General features: G+C 25.5%; 1 protein-coding gene across 1 annotated transcript in view; it reads left to right on the top strand.

Moving 5' to 3' along the window:
• Positions 1-24,309, top strand: part of pkaap (A-kinase anchoring protein pkaap) — a 50,893-nt gene that overhangs the window by 24,789 nt on the left and 1,795 nt on the right. The window contains exons 5-13 of the mRNA XM_067281395.1: positions 897-981; positions 4,751-4,874; positions 7,291-7,427; positions 10,709-10,853; positions 12,819-12,927; positions 14,991-15,177; positions 15,850-15,926; positions 15,997-16,049; positions 17,835-17,964. Coding sequence (XP_067137496.1) covers positions 897-981; positions 4,751-4,874; positions 7,291-7,427; positions 10,709-10,853; positions 12,819-12,927; positions 14,991-15,177; positions 15,850-15,926; positions 15,997-16,049; positions 17,835-17,954 — 1,037 coding nt within the window. The 3' untranslated portion in view covers positions 17,955-17,964. The remainder of the gene's footprint in view (positions 1-896; positions 982-4,750; positions 4,875-7,290; positions 7,428-10,708; positions 10,854-12,818; positions 12,928-14,990; positions 15,178-15,849; positions 15,927-15,996; positions 16,050-17,834; positions 17,965-24,309) is intronic.

Genomic DNA, 24,309 nt, shown 5'->3' with positions numbered 1-24,309 from the left:
AACCTTTTTGCCATTTTATAATAATTAAAATATAAAAAGTTTTTAATAATAAAATATCATAACAGATGGTGCCACACACAGTTTTAAATGTTGCCAGGAAAGATAAGCAACTCTTTGCTGGATTTTTTTTCCTTCTGTTTCTGTCTTTTTTAAAAATCTTTTTATGCACGCCTCTTTGAAAAAATTTAAAAAACAGAAGTAGTAGTTTATCATTTGTAAATATTTCATTATTTTTGTATATTTTTTATTTAGGTCTACTATTTTTATGTATTCTATTTTTAATGTAGAATATGCAATAATGGGACAATTTCAAATTTATGAAAACATTTCCGTTTACATTTTTATAACGACTGCTTTGTTTTACAAAGTAAAATGTAGTTTATTTTTGTCAACGGTTTAAGATTACCAAATAATATAACCAAGAAAACTCAAACTGATATTTTTACTTTGATAATTTTAGAAAATCAACATTATTCTAAAACAAAGTTTATTTTAATATTATTTATATCAATAAACATGTTTAAAAATAATATCAGAGTTGGCAATTAAAAGTTTTTTGTATTGTTTTTATATTTTTAAATTATATCTTTGAATTTTATATATATAAAAAAATTTAATAAAAAATTTGATATTATACAGTTTTTACATTTCTAAATTACATATGAATCAATTTTTTTTTCTTTAGAATTTACAAAGTTATCTGAAAAATTAAAAGTAACATTTAGTAAAAATAATTTCAGTATTCATTCTTATTTGTTAATAATTTTAAAACCACATAAAAAGTTATGTTGTTATTAATTTAATTCAATATAAAATATATTTTAATTGAAATGTGTTAAAAACTTTTCTTGTTTTATGTAAATTTTATATATTTGATGCAAATTAAATTCTTGCAGCTAATATTTGTAAAGAAAATGGTGAAGTTGACCCTGAAAGTTTTGTCCCTGCACAGAAGTTTGTTGTTGAGAAAATGGATAAGGAGTAAACATTTTTTTTATAAATTAAATATATTTAATTTATTTGATATTTAAAATATTTCAATAAAAATTGTATTTATTTCATTTATATTTAGTTTAAATTAATCACATAAAATTTATAAAGATTTTAATTTAAAACTGTATTAGACATTTTAAAATATACTAAAATATACAATATTTCAAAAACAGTATTGCTTATTATAGATATTAATTGTTTACTGAAACATTTAACAACCACATGGAAGTATTTCTGATCTTTAACAACTAGTATGTCATTTGTGATACTAATTGTTAAAGTTCAGAAATACTTTGTACTATTGTATACCAGCTGAATATGTTGCCAACAACGAAATTAATGAATTTCCATGTTGTATCTCAAAAATATAATAATTAAAATTACCATAAGTTATTTATATTAAAATATATTAAAAAATCAAATTTTTAGAAGTAATTTTCAGTACAATTTTATTAATTTTCTTTTGTTAAATAAATTATGTTTATAATAATTAAAACTTGATTATTCCAAATAAGCAAAATATATTTTGAATAGCCTCAGTATATGCAGTAAATGAATAACTAGACTATTTTTCTTAATAAATATATGCATTAATGTATTGTAAATAGCTAAATGAAATGTTGCTATGTGTTTATCTGATAATGAACAATGCCATTTGTGATAGTTCATATTCTTGTTTATTAATATATATTTTGAAGAATCATAAAATTTTAATAGTTGTGTGTCTTTATTTTTAACCATAACATTTTATTCTAAATCTATTATGGTTTATCATAATACATTCAGTTATATTAATCTGACTTGTCATCCCATTGTCTTATATTGCTTGAATTGCTAACTGCTTACTATTTGTAGTTAATGATTTACAGAAGTGGTTTTCTCTGATTTACAGAAGTGGCTTCATGGAACATGGGTGCTCCATGAAGCCACTTCGAGTGTTTCACAAAAAAACAAATAAACAATTAAAAATTGTTGCCTTTTGCAACAATTTTTGCATTGTATTGAATCAATACAATGTAAAATGATTTTTGAATGGGAATGCAATTAGCAAATGCCAATGTCATCATCTACTAGACCGAGTGCGCTTGATTTCAAAAAGGTTTTCCACCCATTTTAAAGGTGATGTATTGTAAGTGTTCCACAGAAAACAAATGTCAAAGTTTAGTGTTCTGCGGAAAACAATGTGAAAGTTTAGTATTCCCCAACTTCAAAAGGATTGAGAACCATTTACAGGACCTAATAATACAAAAACAAGTCTAGTATTGGGTTATTCTGAGAAATTACCTTTTTTGACTAAACTCAGAGCATCCATAAAAACTTTACAATCAAAGAACTTAGAAGAAAATTTATTCAAGTGATGCATGAAACAATAGATAATATTCACATTTTAACTATATGCAAGTGCATTTTATGTTAAGAAATTAAACAAAATTCAGAAGGCATTTGAAATTTTCAAAACAAAAGAAAGTCTAGTCGACATTTAAGTAATAGAGATATATAAAACCTGTAACTGATTATGAACTAAATTAATATGATATTAGTTCATGTTGATTGCTTGTATTTTACACAGAAATCATAGTTTTTCATCAAACTTGACTGGCTATTTTTAACATTACAAGAAAAAAATTTCTGCTGAAATTGATATTTTTATTTTCATGTGTTTCTGTCTTTTTAATCCTGCTTTGTCAGGTTTTAACTAATTTGTTTATTGTTTTATCTCTATATGATATGTCACTGTTTCGTTATTTTTTCTGAAAAATTCAAAAATAGAATAAAAATGAGGCATCAATAAAAAGCTTATCACTTTGTAGTGCTAGCGATGAACATCAGGAATTTGTTTTTGCACCTAATTACATGGATCCACATGTGACCTTTTACAGGATACCTATACTCGTTAAAAGATTGTGTGCATGTGAAAAAAAAAATCATAAATGAACAACAACATTTTAAAAATTGATTATAGAAAATAATCACTAATCTATTTAGCTGTTTCAATTGAATGTTCCTTCTAATAAATTGTTTTCAAAGTTTTTAAAATATTAAACATTTTAGTATTTACATAATTAAATTAATTACTTAGTTAAAATTATTGATTAAGAGCTGTATTTTAAATTTTAATAATTCAGTGATTCTAAAAAGAAAACGTTTTATTATAACTTATATAAAAACAACTTTTTCTGTTCTTAATCAATAACTGAAACTGACTACAAAACAGAAACAGGTTTTTTTTTTATTATTTATTAATAAATCCTGAATCTGTTGTAAAAGTATAAATTCATTAAATTTGTCTTACACAATTTATTAAAATATTAATTAACTGAATGAAAACTTAATCAGAAATTAATTTTAATCTTATGACAATAAATGTTGATACAGTATCAAACCAATTATCCAACAAGCTTGGGACTGGAAGAGATCTAGATTTCTGGATTTTCTGGACACAAGATAAATATATATTTAAAATATAAAGTAAACAATGGAATGTAAAGAACAAAACTGTTTTTAAAACACCAAATGCCAGCAGTCACACTGGAACTAATGTTATGTGACATGCATACCATAGAGCAGTGATTCTGAACGTTTTTTCGTCATGGTACACTTTTAATAATTTAAAAATTTGGTGGCACACGTGGTTTCTTCGGTAAGTACTGCAGGACAACCGGTGACGTCATAATAGTGATTTTTAAACGCAGTTGGTTATTTAGGTAACATTTTCTGAACGCCTTGGTAACTACCGGTAGTTACCAATAACACTGGTTACAAGGTAGAACCGAATGAACTACTTGTCTGACGTCGCTTATGTATGGGTATTCGCAGTGGCAGCACACTTCAAAAATCTCGCGGCACTTTAGTCACAGTGGTTGAGAATCACTGCCATAGTGTATGCATTGCAAAACGTAAACAAAGTGGCTGTGCAGTGAATTACAGATGTACTACATTAAATTCAAAACTAGCTAGCTTTTCTGATAATTCTAGAAACTGGATATTTGATTCAGTACTATATTACTAATTAATTTGGAATTTATAAGATCTAGAATGTATTTTATTATCTGCTTGTCTAAACATAAGTATTTACATTACTAAGTAAGGTATCAATTAAAAATATACAGTAAATAATAATTTCTGAATGTTTAGCTTTAATTTCTTAACATTATTACATTGGTTTTATCTAAAGATAAAATTATTTTTTTTTATTTAAACATTCTCTCAGTTATTCATTTATAATTAAAAAAATACTCTTAAAGATTTTTAAAAAATATAGATGACTTTAAATACATTTATAAATGTAAATATTATCAATTATAAAATGAAGTTAATAAATTAATTATTTAATAAGAAATTATCATTATCTATTACTAATTTAAATATTAAATAAAATGAAGACAAATTTTGATTAAAATTATATATTTCAATTAATAGCCAATTGATCATTTTGATTTAAAAAGTTTTCTTTGCTCAAAATAAAAATTCTTAAATCAAGTATTTCTTTATTTTTTATAAATTGTATAATCTCTCAATTCAAGTATTTGTTATTTATGTTTTATTTAATATAAAATGTAAAGATTGTCTATATATTTTTTAAAATCTGAAAACATTTTTTGTTAAATGATTGTGTAAAAAATTTTAGTTTTGAATTATGCAGTAATACAGTTTTATGTTATAGTAACAAGTATAAAATATATTAATTTAATTATATTCAATAAATTTGATATTTGTTTATTTTTTGGATATAAACAATATAATTAAATTATTTCAGATATTTTCCAGCTTTTCTAAGGAGTACTTTTCATTGCAACCATCAGATTGATGTTATAACAAGTGGCAGTGTGTATTTAGCCGATGTCTTATATAATGATTCCGCATTATTTTACTTTATGGAAGTAAGAAAATTATTACAAGTACTTCAATTACTGTAAATTTACCTAAATCAGTTTAGACTTAAAATATTTAATGTACAAGAAAACAAAAATTTTCATATTTAATATTTTTAATAAGATGATAAATATTTAAAGTTAAATTTTTAAAAAGTTGTTTCTAAGAAGTTTTTAAAAACTGTGAAAAGCTTTTTACATCATAAATATGCTTTATATAGTATAAAATGTAGAGATTGTCTAAATATTTCTATAAATTTAAAGACAGTTTTTTTTTATTAAATGATTATGTTAAATACTTTTAAGTTGTATAAAAATGCCCATAGAATAAAATTTTTTTTTAATGTTCATTTAAATGCTAGGATTGAATTTTCTCTTTCAGTTAAAAACAGATTAATTGAATTAATAATCAAAAAAACATAATATTTAAACTATCAAACTTATTCTAGTAATTAATTTTCAAAAACAATGTTTGTAAATTAAATTATTTGTAATATGTAAACTATTTACAATAAATCTTTAATGCTAAGGACCAGTTGCACAAGTTTCTATATAAACTACAGAGTAACTATCTGAGGAATAACTACACTTGTTGCATGAGTTTCTTTGACTCATCAAATAGCTATTGATTAATTAGTCAAAATATTCTTACTGCACTGTTATGTTTACTGAGGGCAAGGATAAACACAATGAAGTAAAAAATGAATAAGCAAAGGCATTGTATGGATTGGAATATATATTAATTTATTAATATATATCTCCTAATAAATATTAAAATGTTATTAGGAGATTTGGTAAATTTTATATGCAATATTTTAATATAAGTATTTTATATTAAAATAATTAATAATTTCATGTTATAAACTAAGATTTACATAATTCTGATGATAATTGTAACATAACTGAAATGTAAACTAGTTTTTTTAAATCAAAATCCTTTCTTGAAACTTACACTCACTTTACAATGTTGTAAGATCTGATCTTTCTTAAAAACATTCTGCCAATGTTAAGATAAACTTCCTTTAAACATTTTAAATAAAGAATATCCACATTGGAAGTAGAGCTGATCATCTGTCTTGTTTCTTTGCTAATCACAGAATACATTTTAACCACTTGAAATCAGCAGCTTAACTTATTCAACAGTTTATCCCAAAGAGATACTTACATTTGTGCAATGTATTGACAGCAGTTTTATAGATTAAAGGTTATTTAACCTTGAGATGAAAACTTGTGCAACTGGCACTAAAGAAGACAAACAATTACACTTAACTAAAAAATATAATCACTAAAATTAGCAATAATGATTACTTTTTTAGGAGACACTCATCCATATCAGAATCAGTTCATCATGAACTGATTCTGATATGGATGAGTGGAATGGAATATCTTGAACGACATAATTCTGTAACTAAAATTTTTTATTTGGAAATTATGACAGGTAAATTTTTTTATCTAATTTGCTTCTTATTATAAATCCCATCTTTCATATATGTTAGAAAATGAACAACATATACTTTGCTTGCCCGTATAATTGCACATTAGTGCAATGATATGGAAAAGATCAATAAACTACAAGCTCTGGAACATAAAGAATCCCTATTAGGGTTGATAGATTCAACTGAAATATATAATACATAGGGGGCTATCAATTGCTTGCTAGTGGACAGGCTGAGAGAACATAATTACATGATTGAATAGATGAAACTGGTCACAACACTTCCTACCTTTGTTGCCATGTGTAGAGTTAACATAGATAAGGCTAAGAGTATTACACAGCACTTTCAAGTTCAAGCATGTAGGGAGTCTAGAGGTCCTTGAAATATTTGTATGATTTACGTGTTTAAATCACTGAATAATTTTCTAAGGGGAAAGGTAATTATTAATATTTGTTAATAATAATTATGAGGCCTATGCTATAAATAAGTTCGAATCAGACATATTTTGGTTATGGAAATAATGATATTCTATAAAAGACATATAATCAGACAGGAATTTTATGATCAGTGGATTTTTTTGTTTTGAATAAACTAAACTAAATGTATATAATAATAATTGTTGTTGTTATAATGAAACAGATTAGAAAAATGTTTTTTGTATCATATCTTTAAGTGATAAATTTAAATTTTATTCATCTAAATTTCATTTTTTTTTTAATTTTTTAATTATTTTGATGAAAACAAGTTTGATTAGAATAAAATAGAATGAATTAGAATATTTATGCAAAATGAAAGAAAAAAATTTGCTTATTTATATTTTACTTATTACTTGTGTTGACTTCAAAAATTGTTGCCATTTAATGAATTATAATCTTTTCAAAATAGAGCAATAATAATTATTGTTATAAAGAAATAATTGTACATGAAAATTTTTAGAAACGATGATTTGCTTTTAATAATATAAAGTTTAACTTCTTATTATTTTTCAGTATATGGAACAAGAAGGTGTCAGACATTTAGTTGATTTCTTATTAATAGCTGACAATTTTAGAAATCAATATTTGGCAAAAGAAGGACAGTTTGATGGTTTACAAGCTCAAGATGATGCAATGGTTTTATATGATAAGTGAGTTTTATAAATTATTTAATATAAATGTTAATTGAATCATAATTCTGTTTATTCCTTAATCCATACAATCGTAATCTTAAAATTATATGAATTACTAATTTTTTTTTTTGTTTTAATCAGAATTAAAATATTACACTGAAGAATGAAATAATCACTTTTTTTATATAGAGATTATATTATGTTTATCAATATATGTTTAATAGAATAATGAAAATTATCTGATGACATGGAAGCTTCCATAACATGAAATAAAGTATATAAAAGTAAAGAATTCCTTTGTACAAAAGTTTTCAAAAAATTATTGCTCTATATTTTTCATCTTGACCAAAAATAACTGGAAAAATTAAATTAAATTTATATTATTTTGAATTTTTAGATTAACCTTTCTTGGATATGTTTTATATTTCTGTTAAATGTATAAATTTAATAAGTTTCCAAATTAATAGCTATCAATAATTGCATTCAATTCATAATCAAGTTCCTGTCAACTGAAATAAATATTTGTTCATCAAATAACACTAAGCAACCTGACAGTTCAATCAATGTTAACTCGCTTATAATTAAAATTTAAAAATTTTTTTAAAAGCAAGCAAATTTATAAAACAAAAATTAATGAAATTACTAAAAAACATTAAAAATTTAAATTTGATTATCTTTTGTGCAAAAAATGTTAAAACAATTTTTATAGTTATGTTGCAAAAGAAGAGAGAGTTGCAATTACTTTAAAAATTGTAATTAAGCATTTAAAAAATGAGGTAAAATTAATTCAAAATTAAATAAATAAAAATGATTAAAAATAATTATGAAAACTAAATTAAACCTAAAAATTATTTAAAACTAAAAATAATAAAATGATAATTAAAACTCTGGCCTTTACAGCAAAAGCAAAATTAAAAATCAAATCAAATCAATTGAAAATTAAAACAATGTTTTTAAAAACCATTTAAAATTGACTTATCCAAAACTGTGTCGTCTTTTAATTATTCTTTATTTCACACCTGGGTACATAGGCAGATACTAGGCATCACTGTGTAAGATATATCTGAATAAAGAGTAATGTTAAAGGTGCCCAGTGTCTACTTATGAACCTAGTTGTGAAGTAAAAGATAAAACCATTTAAAAGTTGTTTTGAAATTTTTAACTTGTAAATCAAATTAATTTTAAATTTACATTATTTGTGTGCAGCGGTGACAGAACATTTTGCTTTTAATATATATAGGTATAAGGGGTTGTTAGAACTGGGGGAATTAAAGTACCCAAGAAGTTAATCAAACTTCTAGAACTCAAGTCATTATTTAAAAGATAACTTCACACCTTGAATATCAGTACTAATTTTTCATTCTGAAGTGCACTAAATTTTGTGTTTAAGGATTGGGGAATAGGTATTTTCTTGAAATGTTCAAATTCAAAAATGGCAGACTAATAGGCTGAGAATGATATGACACACAAATTTGATACTTGCAATTATATCCTAACATTTTTTTTTTTTTTTATATAAGTAAAGAAGTCAAAATTGACAAAGTTTTGGTCTAATAATTTTAATATTTATTTACAGTCTTATTTAGAAACACAAACTAAAGTTTTTGTGAGGGGATAGCCGGGGATATAGAGTGCGGTTGTGACTTCTATACCGCTTAATTGGCTGTCCAGTTTGGAAAACTGGCCCGCAGAGTCAAAGGCTTCCTAAAATTTTAATGAGAAACAGGATCCCCTGTAAGTTGTTTTTCCTGACACCAGCCTAGTTATTGCATTAGGCACGCTAATATTCGTTTGTGAGGAATTTTGAGTGGGAGGGTTGCGAGTAAGTGGAAAAGCTATTTGCTTGGATTCGAGTCAAGAATGAGATTATGTTAGAACAATAACAAGGATTTATTAAAAACAGCATTTAAATGAATTACAAATTAATCTATTCAAAACCTATTCTCACGGAGAGAGAGAGTTTACAATAATCCCGTAGATATATACTACCTCATAAAATCTGATGATTATGAAGTATATTCTTATGGATCTGGAATGACAGAATTTCAGTTGGAGTCTTTAGAGAAATGACAGATATCTTCAATGGTGGACTGTAGTGACGACTTCTGGTTTTGGAATGGATCTTCTCTTCTTGATGGTTGGCGGCAAACTCCTTGATCCAAGTGAGGGATTTGGTATATTTTAGGGATTTTGTCCAATCAAAATGAGGGATTTTCTATATGTCAACGGGATGTATGGGGGTGATCACAAGGGGTGAATCTTTGGATGACGCTAAAGTTTTATGATAAAGGTGGTGATAAGGAATCGACGAAAGGAAATTCAACTTTCCTTGCGTCGGAAGTGTGACAAAACATCTTCCTTTTTCTCAACCGAAAAATGGAAGGTTTTCGTTTCTTCTGTTAATTGATTTAGTACAAAATTTAAGAAAAGCAGTATTTTAATACACAGAGATGTCATATTTTTGCTTTTCTTTACTTTAAAATAAGGGATTTGACTTTAAAAGATGGGAAATGAAAGTTCTGTGTACTTCTGTTATCAGGATGGTTTTGCTTGAAACTTCCTTGAAATTAGACACAAAATTTTGAGTGAAAATTTCAAATAATAAAATGTAATTTATAGGGCGAATCTCACATTTTGATAATAAAATCATTACTAAATGTCAGTCGTTAAAAAATTCTTTCCTTCAATGTTTCAAACATTCAGTATTACCTCATTGGAAAGTGAAAATTCTAAACAATCTAAATTTAAAAAAAGATAATGAAATAAAAAGAATACTTTATATAAAACTATAGGGTATTTCTTGTATTTTACATCAGCTTGGTATTTTCAAGAGTTTTGTGGATAGAACTTTATCTTAAATAACAACAGTTGGTCAATAATTGCATTAAGGGATTTTAATAATTGAAAGAAAGTCTGACAAGTATTACTGATTGCAAATGACTTGGGTAAAGTTATAATGAAATTTAAAGAATCTGATATAATAAAATTTAAAATTATATATTTTTTCAAAGAAAATAGTAAAAGCATTGCTATATCCATAGAAAAAGATGAAATAGGCAGAAAACAATAGAATATGAATATTATTAGTAAAATATTTTAATAAAGAATATCTTTTAACAGAAATATATGAGTATATAAATTTTAATTATGAATACTTTTTATGTGAATCTTTTATTTAATTTTAACTTCAAAATCTAAAACATATTTTTGTTTCTTTGTAGTTTAATTGGATTCATTTTGTAATTGCAAAATTTATAGTATACAAAATGTTACAAAAATTTTTATATGTTGTTTTTTAGATATTTTTCTCTTCAAGCAACAAGTTCATTAGGCTTTAGTGATCAAATTAGATGTGAGATAGAACAGAATATATGCCAAGCAGAGGGACCATCACCTGATTGTTTTTTAAAACCAGTAACAATCTTGATGCAGCATCTTGAGAAGGTTAGTATTTTTACTGTGGTTTAATTGTCAAATTTTAATTCATAAATTTTATATTCTTTAATTACAAAAGATCTAAATGCATGATATATCATGCAAGTTTAGGCAATTTCTTAATTAATTTTGTTTATTTTGAAGTATTTGTTCTAAAATAGTTTTCTGAAATTATGAATATTTCCAAATTGACTATGATTAAAATTATAAATTTTAGACATGTAAATTTTATTTTAATCATAGTTAATACCTAATACCTTTATTTCTGCTAAATTTCATGTTTTAGTTGTTGCTCATTATTAATAAGTTTTCATATTTTGTATTTTTATATTATTAAAGAAATAATCAAAATTTATAAAAACAATTATTATATTTTACTGCAGAATTTAGAAAACTAAACTATATAATATAAATATCACATCTATATTACAAATACAAAATTCATAACAGAAATTTGTTACTATTAAATTTTTTAATTTGCAACAATTCTGAAATTTTCAATGAAAAAAATTCCCTGAACCAGTTTAAGTCAATGGAAATTAATTACAAAGAATGGTGGATATTCATGACTTTTTGAAATCTCTAGTTAATAAAATTGAAATAAATGAAAATATAAAGTGTAATGTTTATAAATAGTCGTTGTGACAGTCTGGCATTAAATTTTTAACAATATATATAATCTATACAAATACATTAAAATTATAATCAGTTGCATCTAACTAGTAGGTGCTGAATAAATTGGAGAAAAATTAAAGAATAGTTATCAGTACATATTTTTTAGATAAAAATTTTTTCTTATATAGTTCTTATTATGTAAAACTATATGTACTTTTATCTAAAATCTTTAGTTATATTGAATTATAGGGTATAAATTTCAATAGAATCATAATCCAAGAAGAAAATGTTCATAAAAAGTTTATGATTAGCTTTCATGTTGTTAAGAATAAAAAAATTTTGTAAAATGTTTTGTTACAGTTATACAATTCAGATTCTTTGAATTAATCTATTAAATACAATATATTGCTAAAAATAAACAGTTAAAAAACATTTTTAATATCTTTTAATAAAATTTTCAAATAATTATACTGTATTCACATTGTATATTGTAAGCCAGCTAAATGACAAAGTCAGCTTAATTGACACAATGTGAATGAAACTGACTTAAACATTGATTTGACTTAAGATGATCCATGTTTTCAAATTTAATTTGCTTTCCAAAACAAGCTTAAGTTGGTTTTTGATATCATAAAAGCCTTCTTCAAGGTCTGTTCAAAATAAACAGCAAAAATAACAAGAATGAGTTGTGCAAGTGCAAATGAGAAAAAACACCTAAAATTGGACTTAAGGTGAAATTTATTTATTGTTAGATATTTGGAAGCGTGGAACAAATTATGGCTACAGCACATGTCTTTTCTTTTGCATGTCCATGCTTATAATTCCAATAATTTTGTTTTTGAAAAATGATACCCTTCTGTATTTGCATGTATATGCCATTTCAATAGAAGTTTAAATAACATAAACATAAGATTTTGAGAATCCATTCTTTATCACAATTCTTTTTATTAATAAAAACAAAACATTCAGAGAATAATGCTGATAATAAATGTTAGATAAACCATCAATTAGAAACTATTATTTGAAATCAAATATTTATATTTTAAATTACTTAAAATCATTATAGATTAATTTATTTTTTAAATAAGCAAAAATTTAAATGTTTTTAAAATGTCATCTTGTGTATGATTGCTTTAGAGCTATGTGAAATAAGTTACTTTAATTCCATAGTGTGAATAAATAGTTAACTTTACTTTTGATGATGCAACTTAATTTAATTCTGCTTAAATATTAATCTTATTTAAAAGTTACATTGTGAATAGGGTTTTATAATAATCATTTAGATTAAATTGATTTATTATATAATAAAAATTATTGTAAGTTATTTTAAAAAAATAATAAAAATACTTTGTTTTATAGATATATTTACCTCAATTTCTAACAAGTCAGTTATGTTTTAACTATCTCTCAGAATGTATGAATACTATTCAAAATGGTGGTGATCTTGTTAGTCAGCGCAAACGTTCTGGTAAGTTTTTAAATTTTTAATTCTATATAAATAAAATAATTTCATATTTTTTGTTTATCAATTTTTTAAATATTTTTTGCCTAAAAATATTTAAGTAATTAAATTGTAATGATGTATATAAATTTTCAGAGTTTATGAAAATTCTTATAATTTAGATTATCCATAAGTAACCATATTATTATTATTATGTGATAATTGCAAACCACTTAAGACAGAAGATGGAATTTATTCTCTACTTAAAATTTATATATAATTTTCTAAATGATAAATCAAGGACTAGGTTTCTGAAAACTATTATTTAAATATTTATTTTTTTTTATACACTCATTTTTTTTATTCTATGGCATATTTTTGTTACCTCTGCAAGATTTGTTTGTTTGTTCTCAAAATTTTAATTACAGCAACCATTATTTAATTTTTTAAAAATTATTTTACACTTTATTTGGGATTCCTTTAACATTTTTATCTCAGATGTAACTAGAGGACTATTTTAGTAGTAGATTATCACTTATCACTATCTTTTACAATAATTAATTATTTAGGGTGGTTTTCATTACTAATTTCTATTTATTTACAGTTTTATATGACAATAATTAAATCATAATTATATTGTAAATTCCCAATTTGAAAAACTACTTGGAAGAAGAGAATCCAATATCTTGCAATGTGTGTTAAGTTCAAATAGACAGTTGCTGATTTTTATACAATTTGTTTTATACATAACACTTTAATACTTTCAATTCATTTTTTATATACCAAATTTCCATTTTTAAACATTTTTATCCAACAAGGAATTTTGAGTTATAGTATGATGGTGCTTTCTATCAGTTACAGCTTCAGTAACAGCAAAATCATTTGTGAATTTATTTTTATTATCTATTTTCTGATTACTCTACATATATAATATACAAAATTATAAGCAAATTTCTTCTCATACTTTTTTCTACAACTTTCTGACCACTTTTTTTTCCCAAGAAAATATGCATTCTATTAATATACAACATTCAATTATGATTAGCTTTAGTTGAAATATCTAATATTTTTACCAGTTCCCATTATTGTTTTCATATATTTTGAACCCAAATGATTATTTTTGCGTTAATATTTTTAAAGATTTTACTGTTTGTGTTAGTACTATTTTTTATAATTAAATGGATTTATCTTAGAAATCATAGTTTTGTTTATTAAATTCGAAGTTCACTGAATTGAGATTTCTCAGTCAAGGATTTACTGTAAAATTATTGCTACTATTATTACTTATTGCTTTTCATTAAAATTTTTGCAGAAATTAAAATTAAGGTGGACTGTTTGATATTGTTTATTTTATTTTGTAATAATAATGGGAATTGTAAGATATAAAGGCTTTTCTGAAGTATTAAAAATAAACTAGGAAAAATTGTTTTTAATGAAATTTTTATTGTTGTGTGGGCACCCCAATGAAGCTGTAAATCAGGCCTGGCCAACCCAAATTGTTTTGCGGGCCACTTTGATCACGTGTAACATTACGGTGGGCCACAATTTAGGCAAACATGCTTTTAAAAAAGTAAAACAAATACAAAATGAATAAGATTTTATTGTTATACCAAGAGTTTGTACTCATACTTGCGCATTATAACAATGACACATGCAAATTTTCATTTATTTAATTGTTTTGGTATACACATAACGGGAAACAAAAGTTCTAATAGATATATAATATTGCTTAGAGGGCCACACAATTTAACGTGACGACCACATGCGGCCCATGGGTTGCGGGTTGGCCAGGCCTGCTGTAAACCATAAAATTTTTAAGTAAACCAAATCACTTTAAGAAAATGTTTAAAAGTGTGCATTTTATAGAGAGATTTTAATTTAACTTAAATCTGGTTTTAAAAATTGAGTTTTAAGATTGTTTGAATTATGGAATCTTTTATATTTATTTTTGTAAGAATTTTATACTTCCATTAAATAAAAAATATTGTAAATTTATCAAATTATTGAATAACAACAGATAAGAATATTGTAACAATACAAAAGAATAATTAAAAATTTATAATTTCTTTCTTTCTTTAATTTTAAAATAGGTAGTGAAAGTAGTAGTGAACATAGTATTCCAATTCAAACACAAACTATTAATACACTTTTAGTAATGGATAGTAAACAACCAGGTGTTATAGTTCAAAAATTTTGGAAAAATATTGAAGATCAGGATATGAGAATTGATACTGGGCAGTTTCATCCAGATGCTTTGTGGAAACGTCAATTAGCAGGGTATGTTGAATATAATTCATAATTATTTATGTTAAAATATTTTTTTTTTATATTTAACATATATACAATAGCATACCAATTATTCAAAATAGTTGCAATATAACATTTTAAAACAACTGTATTTGAGCCATTCACAGGCTAAATTGATTAATTCCATTTGTAAATCCTTAAGATAATTATTATTTTTATATTTTTTGCATAACTAATTTTATATATTGTTACATTAAAGCTATGCTTTAATATAATAGTATATAAAAATACATTCTATAATGTTTATTTAAATTTAAAGTTTAAAAGGAATTTAAAAAAATAATTTATATTATTAATTTTTATACATTTTGTTTTATGGAGTTAATCGATTTGGCAAGTGAATGGCTCATTTATTAAAGTAAATGCAAATCTGTAATTACAGTTAAAATTTTTTTAACCTTTTTTTAAAATTTGATTTGTCTTGAAAAGTCAGAGAAGATTCTTTTTAAAACTTTTGATAGAAAACAGCTGCATATTTGTAAAAATTTATTGTGTCACAGATTGCTGACCCTTAATCTACACAATAAAAAATGTATTTAAAAAACTTAAGATTTTCTTTTATATTAACAGTTTAATTCTTTTAATTTTTCAGTTTTTAAAAATTTTTATAATGAAGATATGAATTTTGATTCATTTTTCTAGAAAACTACAAATGGCTCATATAGATGAATATGGAAAATTAACTACAGAATTTCAGCCAGAACCTGACAGAAAAACAGGTGATTGTATTATATGCGAGTGGAATATTTGATTTGAAATGACGTTAATTAGAATTCATCTGAATTTCAGGATCACGTATATCAAAGGCAGTTAAAAGATTAGTTAATTGGGAAGAAGATAAGGTAAATTTGTTATAGTTAAATAATTATATTATTTTTGATAAAATTAAATAAAAAATATAATACACATTTTGATATTTAAATGCTGCAAATATTTCATTTAGATGGATAAACTTTTAGAATATGAAATTACATATTAATCATTGATTTTGTAACAAAAAGAAAACTTTGGTAGTCAGTTACTTTTTTTTATGAAATTGTTTTTCACCATCTATGTAATAATTATTTAAAACATGTTAAAATATTTGAAGATAATTGTTTAGGATGAATTGAACAAATGATTAAGCTTGGCTAACTATCAGGTTTGAACTTGGCTAGCTAATTTCATAGATAATACATAATTTGAACTAAAGGTAGGCAGTTATTCCACTATTTTGTATTAAATTTAATAATTATATTAACTTTTGAATTTAATTAATTAATTAGACTATTCTGGAGGCAAGATTAATCTGATACAAGACTTAAACTTGCAATTTCTGCTTGCTATGCAAATGCATGGCCAATTATGTTGCTTGAACCTCTGTCCAATCTTCACTGTTAGACATTAATTTACAAGATATCTCACAAAGAAAACTTGTAGATCTGGGTTGAAAGTAAAACTCAGTGAAAACATCTAAATAAAGGAAACTTTTGAAAGTTGTGAAATAAGAATACTGGAACTAGATTTGACAATAAGACATGACACGTAAATAAAATGCACATTATAGAGACTATAACTACAAGAAATTTTAGATGAAGCAATGTCATTGTGATAATACACAATAATATTGTTTCAGAAATCAGGAAAACACAAACCAAAATAAAAAATGAATTATTTTATAAATACTTAATATTTTTAAATAAAACCTTCAAAAGGGCAAATATGAGGCAGCTCTCAAATGAAGTATTAAACATGTTCCACAGCTTTGTGTTGCTATTCTCTTTTATTGTAAATCTAAGTGACAAAATGCTAATCATGTAAATTCAAAATACAGCAGAGCATCGATTATTTGAACACTGATCAACCGAAACATCGATTAACCAAAAGTGTTCTAGTCAGACGTGTATCATGCTGAATCAAACGTTTTTGATACTAGATTAACTTCTAAAGTGTAATTTTTTTTTTTATTTTTACATTTTTCAATATATTTATTTAGTTTGTACAAAATAAAGAAATAATTTTTAATGATACAATAGCCACAATTATTATTATAAAAATTTTCGTTAGGCTTAACATCGATGAAAATTCAATGCAAAGTAACATGCAACGGAGAAAAATTTCAACGTGGGATATACTAATATACTATATTAATAATGTATTTTTTCGTACATAATTGGTTACCCGAAAAATCGATTTTTCCGAACAACCCCAGTCCCCAGTTGATTCGGATAATCAATGCTCTACTGTAATTCAATGAGTTTATTCAAAATTTAAGACATTCATAGTACTCACAGTGGACATCAACTATTTTATAAATATGTTCTACATCATATTCAAAAGTTAAAATTTATTTTTCTTTAAATTTATTCTTTGATAACACCTACTTCAAAGCATCTATTTTCATTTTCAAAAGATCTACATAGTGGGAAAAATGTGGGAAAACTTAAAACATTTCTCAATATATCACATTTGACTTTCTTTTGTTAAATAAAAGAACCAAAATGAGATTTTTAATATTTAATTTTAATAACTCCATGATATAAGTACTAATAAAAACTATATTTTATTAAGCAAAATAAGTAATTTTTGAGAATTTGATATCATATATATACAGATACCAATTTATTGTCCCTGAAAATTTTCTTTAGAGTCAAGAAGATATGGCATGGCAGATTGCAGTAATGATTGTTAAAGATATTTGTGATATTACAATGGGACAAGATACTACTATAAAAAATAGTAATAATGGATGTTCAGGAGTTTCTTAGCCACTTAAAGGTAAATTTAAATAAAATACTGTATTATCAATAAAGTTAGCCTATTAGTTATTTAATGTAAATTTCTTTTCCATGTTAAATATTGCAAAACTATTTTCAATAAGTATACATCATTTTCAGTTCAGTAAGTTAACTGATTATATTTTATATCTTTATTATTTGATATATATTATTCAGATATGCTAGAAACACATTTGTTTTTATTGATAATCATTTTTAGATTATCTGTTGTTATGCTGTACAAGTCCATTTGATTGCTGGTAGTTCATAAATTATTTATCTGAAAATTTAGCAATACTTAGAGAAATATATATAATGATTCTGGGACTTCTAAAATATATATTATTATAATGATTTGAAAGTTATCTCAAAAATGTAATGACAATATTGTGATCAATAAGTGACAGAATTCTACAAAAAATATATATGAAGATATCAGTTCAAGAATAATATATATCCATAAAGAGCTGGCTTTGAGCTATTAATGATTTTGCCCTCTTCATGCATCACCATCTGTTTGTACAATAGGAATATATGTCACATCTAATTGTTGGCTATCATAAATGTGGAATTTTCTGTACATCCGAAAACATGGGTCGTCAGACATATTCTTCTTGAACCAACTTATTTATAAAAATGAATGCTTTTTAGATTACTTAAAAGTTTTTGTTAAACACTATAAAGAATAAATTTTAAATATTTAATGTTTCATTTCACCATAAATTATATATAACTTGTATTTAATGCATAGAAAAATGTAGTAAGGTTGAGAATCCTTTATCCGAAATTTCAAAAACTGAAAACCTCTGAAATCTGAAAATTTTTTTGAGTGCTGTTTCTTTGATTATTATAAAGAAAAATTCCACACAGTACTGGAAATATTCCAGTATTTTCACCAAGCACTTTTGCCAGGTAAACTGTCAGCTGGTGAACTTGATGAGAAGTATATATACAGGATATAACAAAGTGTCATGCTAATATTTTAGGGATAGATTCTAGTGTAAAAAATAAGCTTAAAATTCTCTGTGAACATCTTTCCAAATTTGCTTTGTGTTTTTGATCTGGCCTACCAAAAAAAGGTACTTTTCAAATTTCTCACCAAAGTATTAAAACTAAAGTTATCAACTGTATAATTTATATTTTCTTATACTATGAGTGATCAGTTAACAAACATAATTCATTCCAAGACCTTGTTCATTAGATGATTATCAATTTATCATAGATTTTTATGGTAATTTGATTAATTCATTCTGGAGACCCCAAAAAATAAAAAATTCTTATACTTTCTTACTACATTTATTTACATGTAATAACAAACAAAAAGCAATCTCTCTATTTTTTCTTGGATGGCACATCTTTGTTTCTTAGATGTGATTTTCATTACTCCTTTATCTGCTTGAATCTTTTTGATTATATCTTTCTTAGCTAAGATTGTGCTTACTGTAGACCTGTTGAAGTCATACTGCCTGGCAACATCAGACATCTTCCCACTCTCTACCTTGACTATTATTTCTTGCTTAGTTTCTATAGTGAACACAGTTCTTGACACTCCACTCTTTTTAGGCCCCATAATATTATCAGTTGTTTTAAATAAAAAGTTCAGAGAAGCACTTACAAAAATTCAGAGAACAGAAATTAACTAGTGCAAAAAAGACTTTCACAGTTGTATACAAGTGTGAAAGTCTCATTCCATAAACCATTCATAGATGCCATTAAAATACAGTAGAGACTTAATCCGGAAACGATTTTCAGTCGGACTGTGTCGTGCTGAATCGAACGTTTTTGATACTAAATTTACTTCTAAAGTATAATTTTCATGTTTTTATATTCTTCAATATATTTATTTTGTTTGTACAAAATGCAGAAATAATTTTTAACGATACGATATCCTCGATTATTATTATAAAAATTTTCGTTAGGCTTAAAATCGACGAAAATTCAACACGAAGCGACACGCAATGGAGAAAAATTTGAACATCGGACAGGTTAATATATTTATTCGTACATAATCGGTAATCGGAACAAATCACTAATCTGAACAACCCCAGTCCCCAATTGATTCTGATTTTCGGTTCTCTACTGTATAGTTTTACAAATGTTAAATGCAGCGTGGCTTCTTGTGGTTTCTCTTTGAAGTGTTTGTTGTCAAACATAAAGATCTTTCGCAAGCATGTTCATTGTCCAATTTGTTCACAGTCCAAACTGTTCATTAACCTACTGTGCTTTTATCAATAGATTGAGGTAAATAAAGTAAATGTTTCCCAAGTAGATCCTCCTGTAATAAATACAAACAACCCATCTTAAGATTTTGCATTATCCATCTGCTTTTATGGTAAAAAAGGAAAAAATAAATAAATGGAAAAATTGGAAAGCAGGAGTTTTTCAACATAAATGTACTCTGAATAACATTTCATTTTTTACAAAATAAAACTGCTAGTACAATTTACAAAAACTGCTCAAAATGTCCTTCACCTCTGCAGATGTAGAGGACATTTTAAGCAGCTCTATTTCCATGTATTCAAAAGGCAATTTTCAGTATTTTAAAATAAAGCTTCTGTTTGTATGTATTGATAACACAAAAGTGGAAAACAAACAGGAGTATCCTCTTGGTGGGTTTAAATTGATTTCTGATATAATTTGACAGCTAGATCTAAAAAATGTAGTGGAATTTAAAAAATGTTTGTAGAGGATTTTAACCTTATTTTTGACTGTAGAATCTATTCCTAAAATATTGACATGAAGTATCAGTGCATTTTGTAGATGTGGGTTTTTCAAAAGATGTGGGTTTTTCATATTTTTTGAATGTAGTTTCATCCCAATTTTTAACATAAGTTTTCCAGAATACATTCAAAATTTAAATTTTAAACAAATCAGTTAACATATCTATGTGAATGTTATTCTTCCGAGACTGCATATAACTTAATAGATAAACACTTACTTGAAAACCTTCGAATTTTACAACATATTTTTCTTCTTGGGAAAGGTCTTTTAACAAGACCAAAAATGTTTGAAGTTAATAAATTTGGCTGCACGTTTAAAGGTTTTCGAGTAAGTGTTTATCTATGTGAATATATTATGTAAAATTATTTTAACATGTCTATGTGAATAGTTTTTAAAAATATTTTCACAGGTATACAAAAATTAAAAATTTTCACACATTTATGTAAATACAGTAAAACCTCGCTTAACACGGGGTTCCTAGACGACAAAGCCCTAAATGAAACAGCGTTAAACGAGGTCAATTTAACATAGAGTAAATAGGGAAATGGGAACATGTGACCAAAAATAAACATATTTTACTTTAATTTTAACTTATTTTTATATTAATTTACATAATAATATATGTTAAATGACACATGAACATATGCACACAGAAACATAAAGTTCATTTTTTGTGATGAAGGTCCTGTCTCTTCTGAAATTCTTGTTTTTGGCAATAAACAAGTGTTTGGCAATTGTGTAGTTTCATTTGTCACTTTTTTCTTTCCTTAAGCAAATGTCAATAGCAAGAGATCACAATCAAAATGCCTCATCTTGCTTTTGCGCTCCTTTCAAAATCTGGATTATTTGCTACAATTTGATCAACGATTTCGGTTATTGTTACTAAATTTTTACTAAGGAAATCTGTAGAGAAATTCTTTGGGTTCTTCGTTTTCATAATCACTGTTTTCCAGTTCTAAATGACTTCCTTGTTCTACCAGTTCTTGAAGGTCATTGTTGATAAGATACTCACCAGAAACCTGCAGTAACTCCACAATATCCTGCTCATCTACATCTCCTAGTCATGCTGTATCAATTAAGTTGACAATTTGGTCAACCTAATGATACAGCAATAGGCTCTTCTCATTGAGAATTCTTGGATACCTTCAGCCATAACTTCTTTCACACACTGTTCATGCATTTATCAGTTAATTCTTGCCAAGCCAAGTTGATATTGCCTGTGGCATGCATGATGTTATATTTTTTTCAAAATTGCACCAAACAAACATAGATTTAAGGAAAGTATAGCACTATGACAAATTGCTACTTTTTGCTGATTGGTTTATGTTCAGGAATAATCATATTATATACAAATCAATGAAATGCCATGATAATTTGAATTGGCATTAATTTTGAGCTGCTTTTAGGCTTCGAGCAGACCTCATTATATTGAGGCAGTGTTAAGCGGGATCTTACTGTATGTTAATTTTAAACTATCTATTGTGATAGTTTAAAATTAACATATTTGCATAAATGTGTGAAAATGTTTAATTTTATTCATAATTATATTATTTTAAGGAATATAAGAAGCACTCCCATTTCAACACACAATATTTAGGAAAAAAATATTTAGTGTATATGAGCCATCCTCTCTCTGCCTTTGGTATTGGACTCCAAATTTTTTTATTGTATTCTGGTTTAAAAAAAGTAAAATACAATGCATACTTTTGTTGGTCAGAGAAAAAGGAGTTCAAAATAAGTCATTTACTGTCAAAATTTTCTACGTGGATACATGCAAAAGCTGCTTAGCTATAGCAAATGATAATAAAGTAAAACTTCTAATCTCAAATTCCTCCTTAAATATTTATTTATTTTTTTCTATATTTTTTTAGTACAAGGTACAAATACCCTTTATATAGGGTGTCCCATAAGAAACAAATACAGTAAAAAGATAATCTCTGTACAAAGTATAAGTCCGTACAAGCAAAAATCAAAATATAATATACAATAACAATTACATATATGCAACAACCCATGCATAATACAATTTCAGTACATAAATAAAATATCTGGTGCAAAAATATAATTACAAAAACATAATACATAATCCCATACATGACAATGAGTAAATATTATTCCAAACACACAATTAACTAGTAAGCAAACTGCGATGACCTGATACAATGACATTAGAAATGCATGGAATTTTAAAAATACAGTCAAACCTGTTTTTATGCGGTGGATAGGGATCGCATAAAAAAAAATTGCACGAAATTTCATGAGTGGCTATAAAAAATAGTTTTCGCAACACAATTAAAAAAATATTTTTTTTTTTTTATGCGGTGAATAGGGAACCGCATAAAAAAAGTCTTGCATAGAAAATAACTCGTTTTAAAATCGTAGTCTTAGTCTCTAAGGAAATTACCTTCCTCTTCGCTTTGTTTTTGCCCTTATTCATTTTCAGGGATTATGTATAAACATAAAATAAAAATCCTAAAATTTTATATCTAAATAGAAAAAATAATACAGTACATTTACCTTCAATTTACGCTTTGAAATGAATCTTATCTTAATGGTCCAGGAATGTGAAAGCACTTTGAAGGTTTAATTAACGTAATTAAAACAGACGTAGAATTTATTGACAACAGATGTCAGCACTTGACTGCATCGTCTGGTCTATCGTCTGTTTTACATATTTTTGTCCAGGTGGTGTTTTGTTGACTTAAAAAATAAATTATTTCATTTTTCGCATATTCATGCAATAATATTACTATAATAAGTTCATTTAGCCATAATAAGTCAACGTGAGACATGACAAAACGCATGAGACTAGTCACCAACTATACCGCACAAATAAAAAATCGCACAAAAAAAAGACCGCATAAAAACAGGTTTGACTGTAATAAAATAGAACTAATAACTAAATAAATTTTACCTACCTGGAAAAAATATGGAAATAAGAAATATGCAAAACAGGTTAGCAAGAGGTCATCAGAGAACTGAATCCAACACTCTTTTAATACTGAACGACACTGCCACCCTCTGAAATACAAATTAAACACAAACTTTATAAAACAGAGAAATAAAATGAAATATATTCAACATGTTAGCGAAAAAAAAGATGTAATATTTGAAAAATCCATCCAAGATAACCTAATCTTTCTGAAAATACTGTTTTCATTCACATGCAAACTTAGCACACACACAAACAATATGGAAGGAATTCTCTATTGTAAATTCATTGCAAAAGGAGCATTTATGATCCTCAAACCTCTTCAAATACAAAACTGAATCACCTCTAACAGACAAAAACGTCTTAATAAAATTGAAGGAAAAATTTGAATTTAAATATTTATAGTGGAACGTTTGTGCAGTGACCCAGGAAATTTGAATTGCTCTCATGGAAATTAGTGCTGGATGGTCAACCTGTATTAAGTTTCATGATCCTTTTCAGCCCATCATTTGGTAAAGTAGCTAATATATCTGATAAGTAAGCTAATGACAGCAGAGTTGTAATTTAGTGAAAAATTTGTTAAATCTAGCTTTCTTGTACCATTTAAACTGCTTGACAAAGTTATGTTCTCTGTATGGTAGAAATGTTAACAGTATTTATCTTTGTTGTCACAGTGAACAGAGAAGAGAGACT

The sequence above is a fragment of the Centruroides vittatus genome, unplaced genomic scaffold (genome assembly GCF_030686945.1).
Source record: "Centruroides vittatus isolate TY-2023 unplaced genomic scaffold, ASM3068694v2 contig_918, whole genome shotgun sequence".
NCBI lineage: Eukaryota > Metazoa > Arthropoda > Arachnida > Scorpiones > Buthidae > Centruroides > Centruroides vittatus.
The sequence above is the reverse complement of the archived record's forward strand: the minus strand, read 5'-3'. Positions and strand labels throughout refer to the sequence as shown.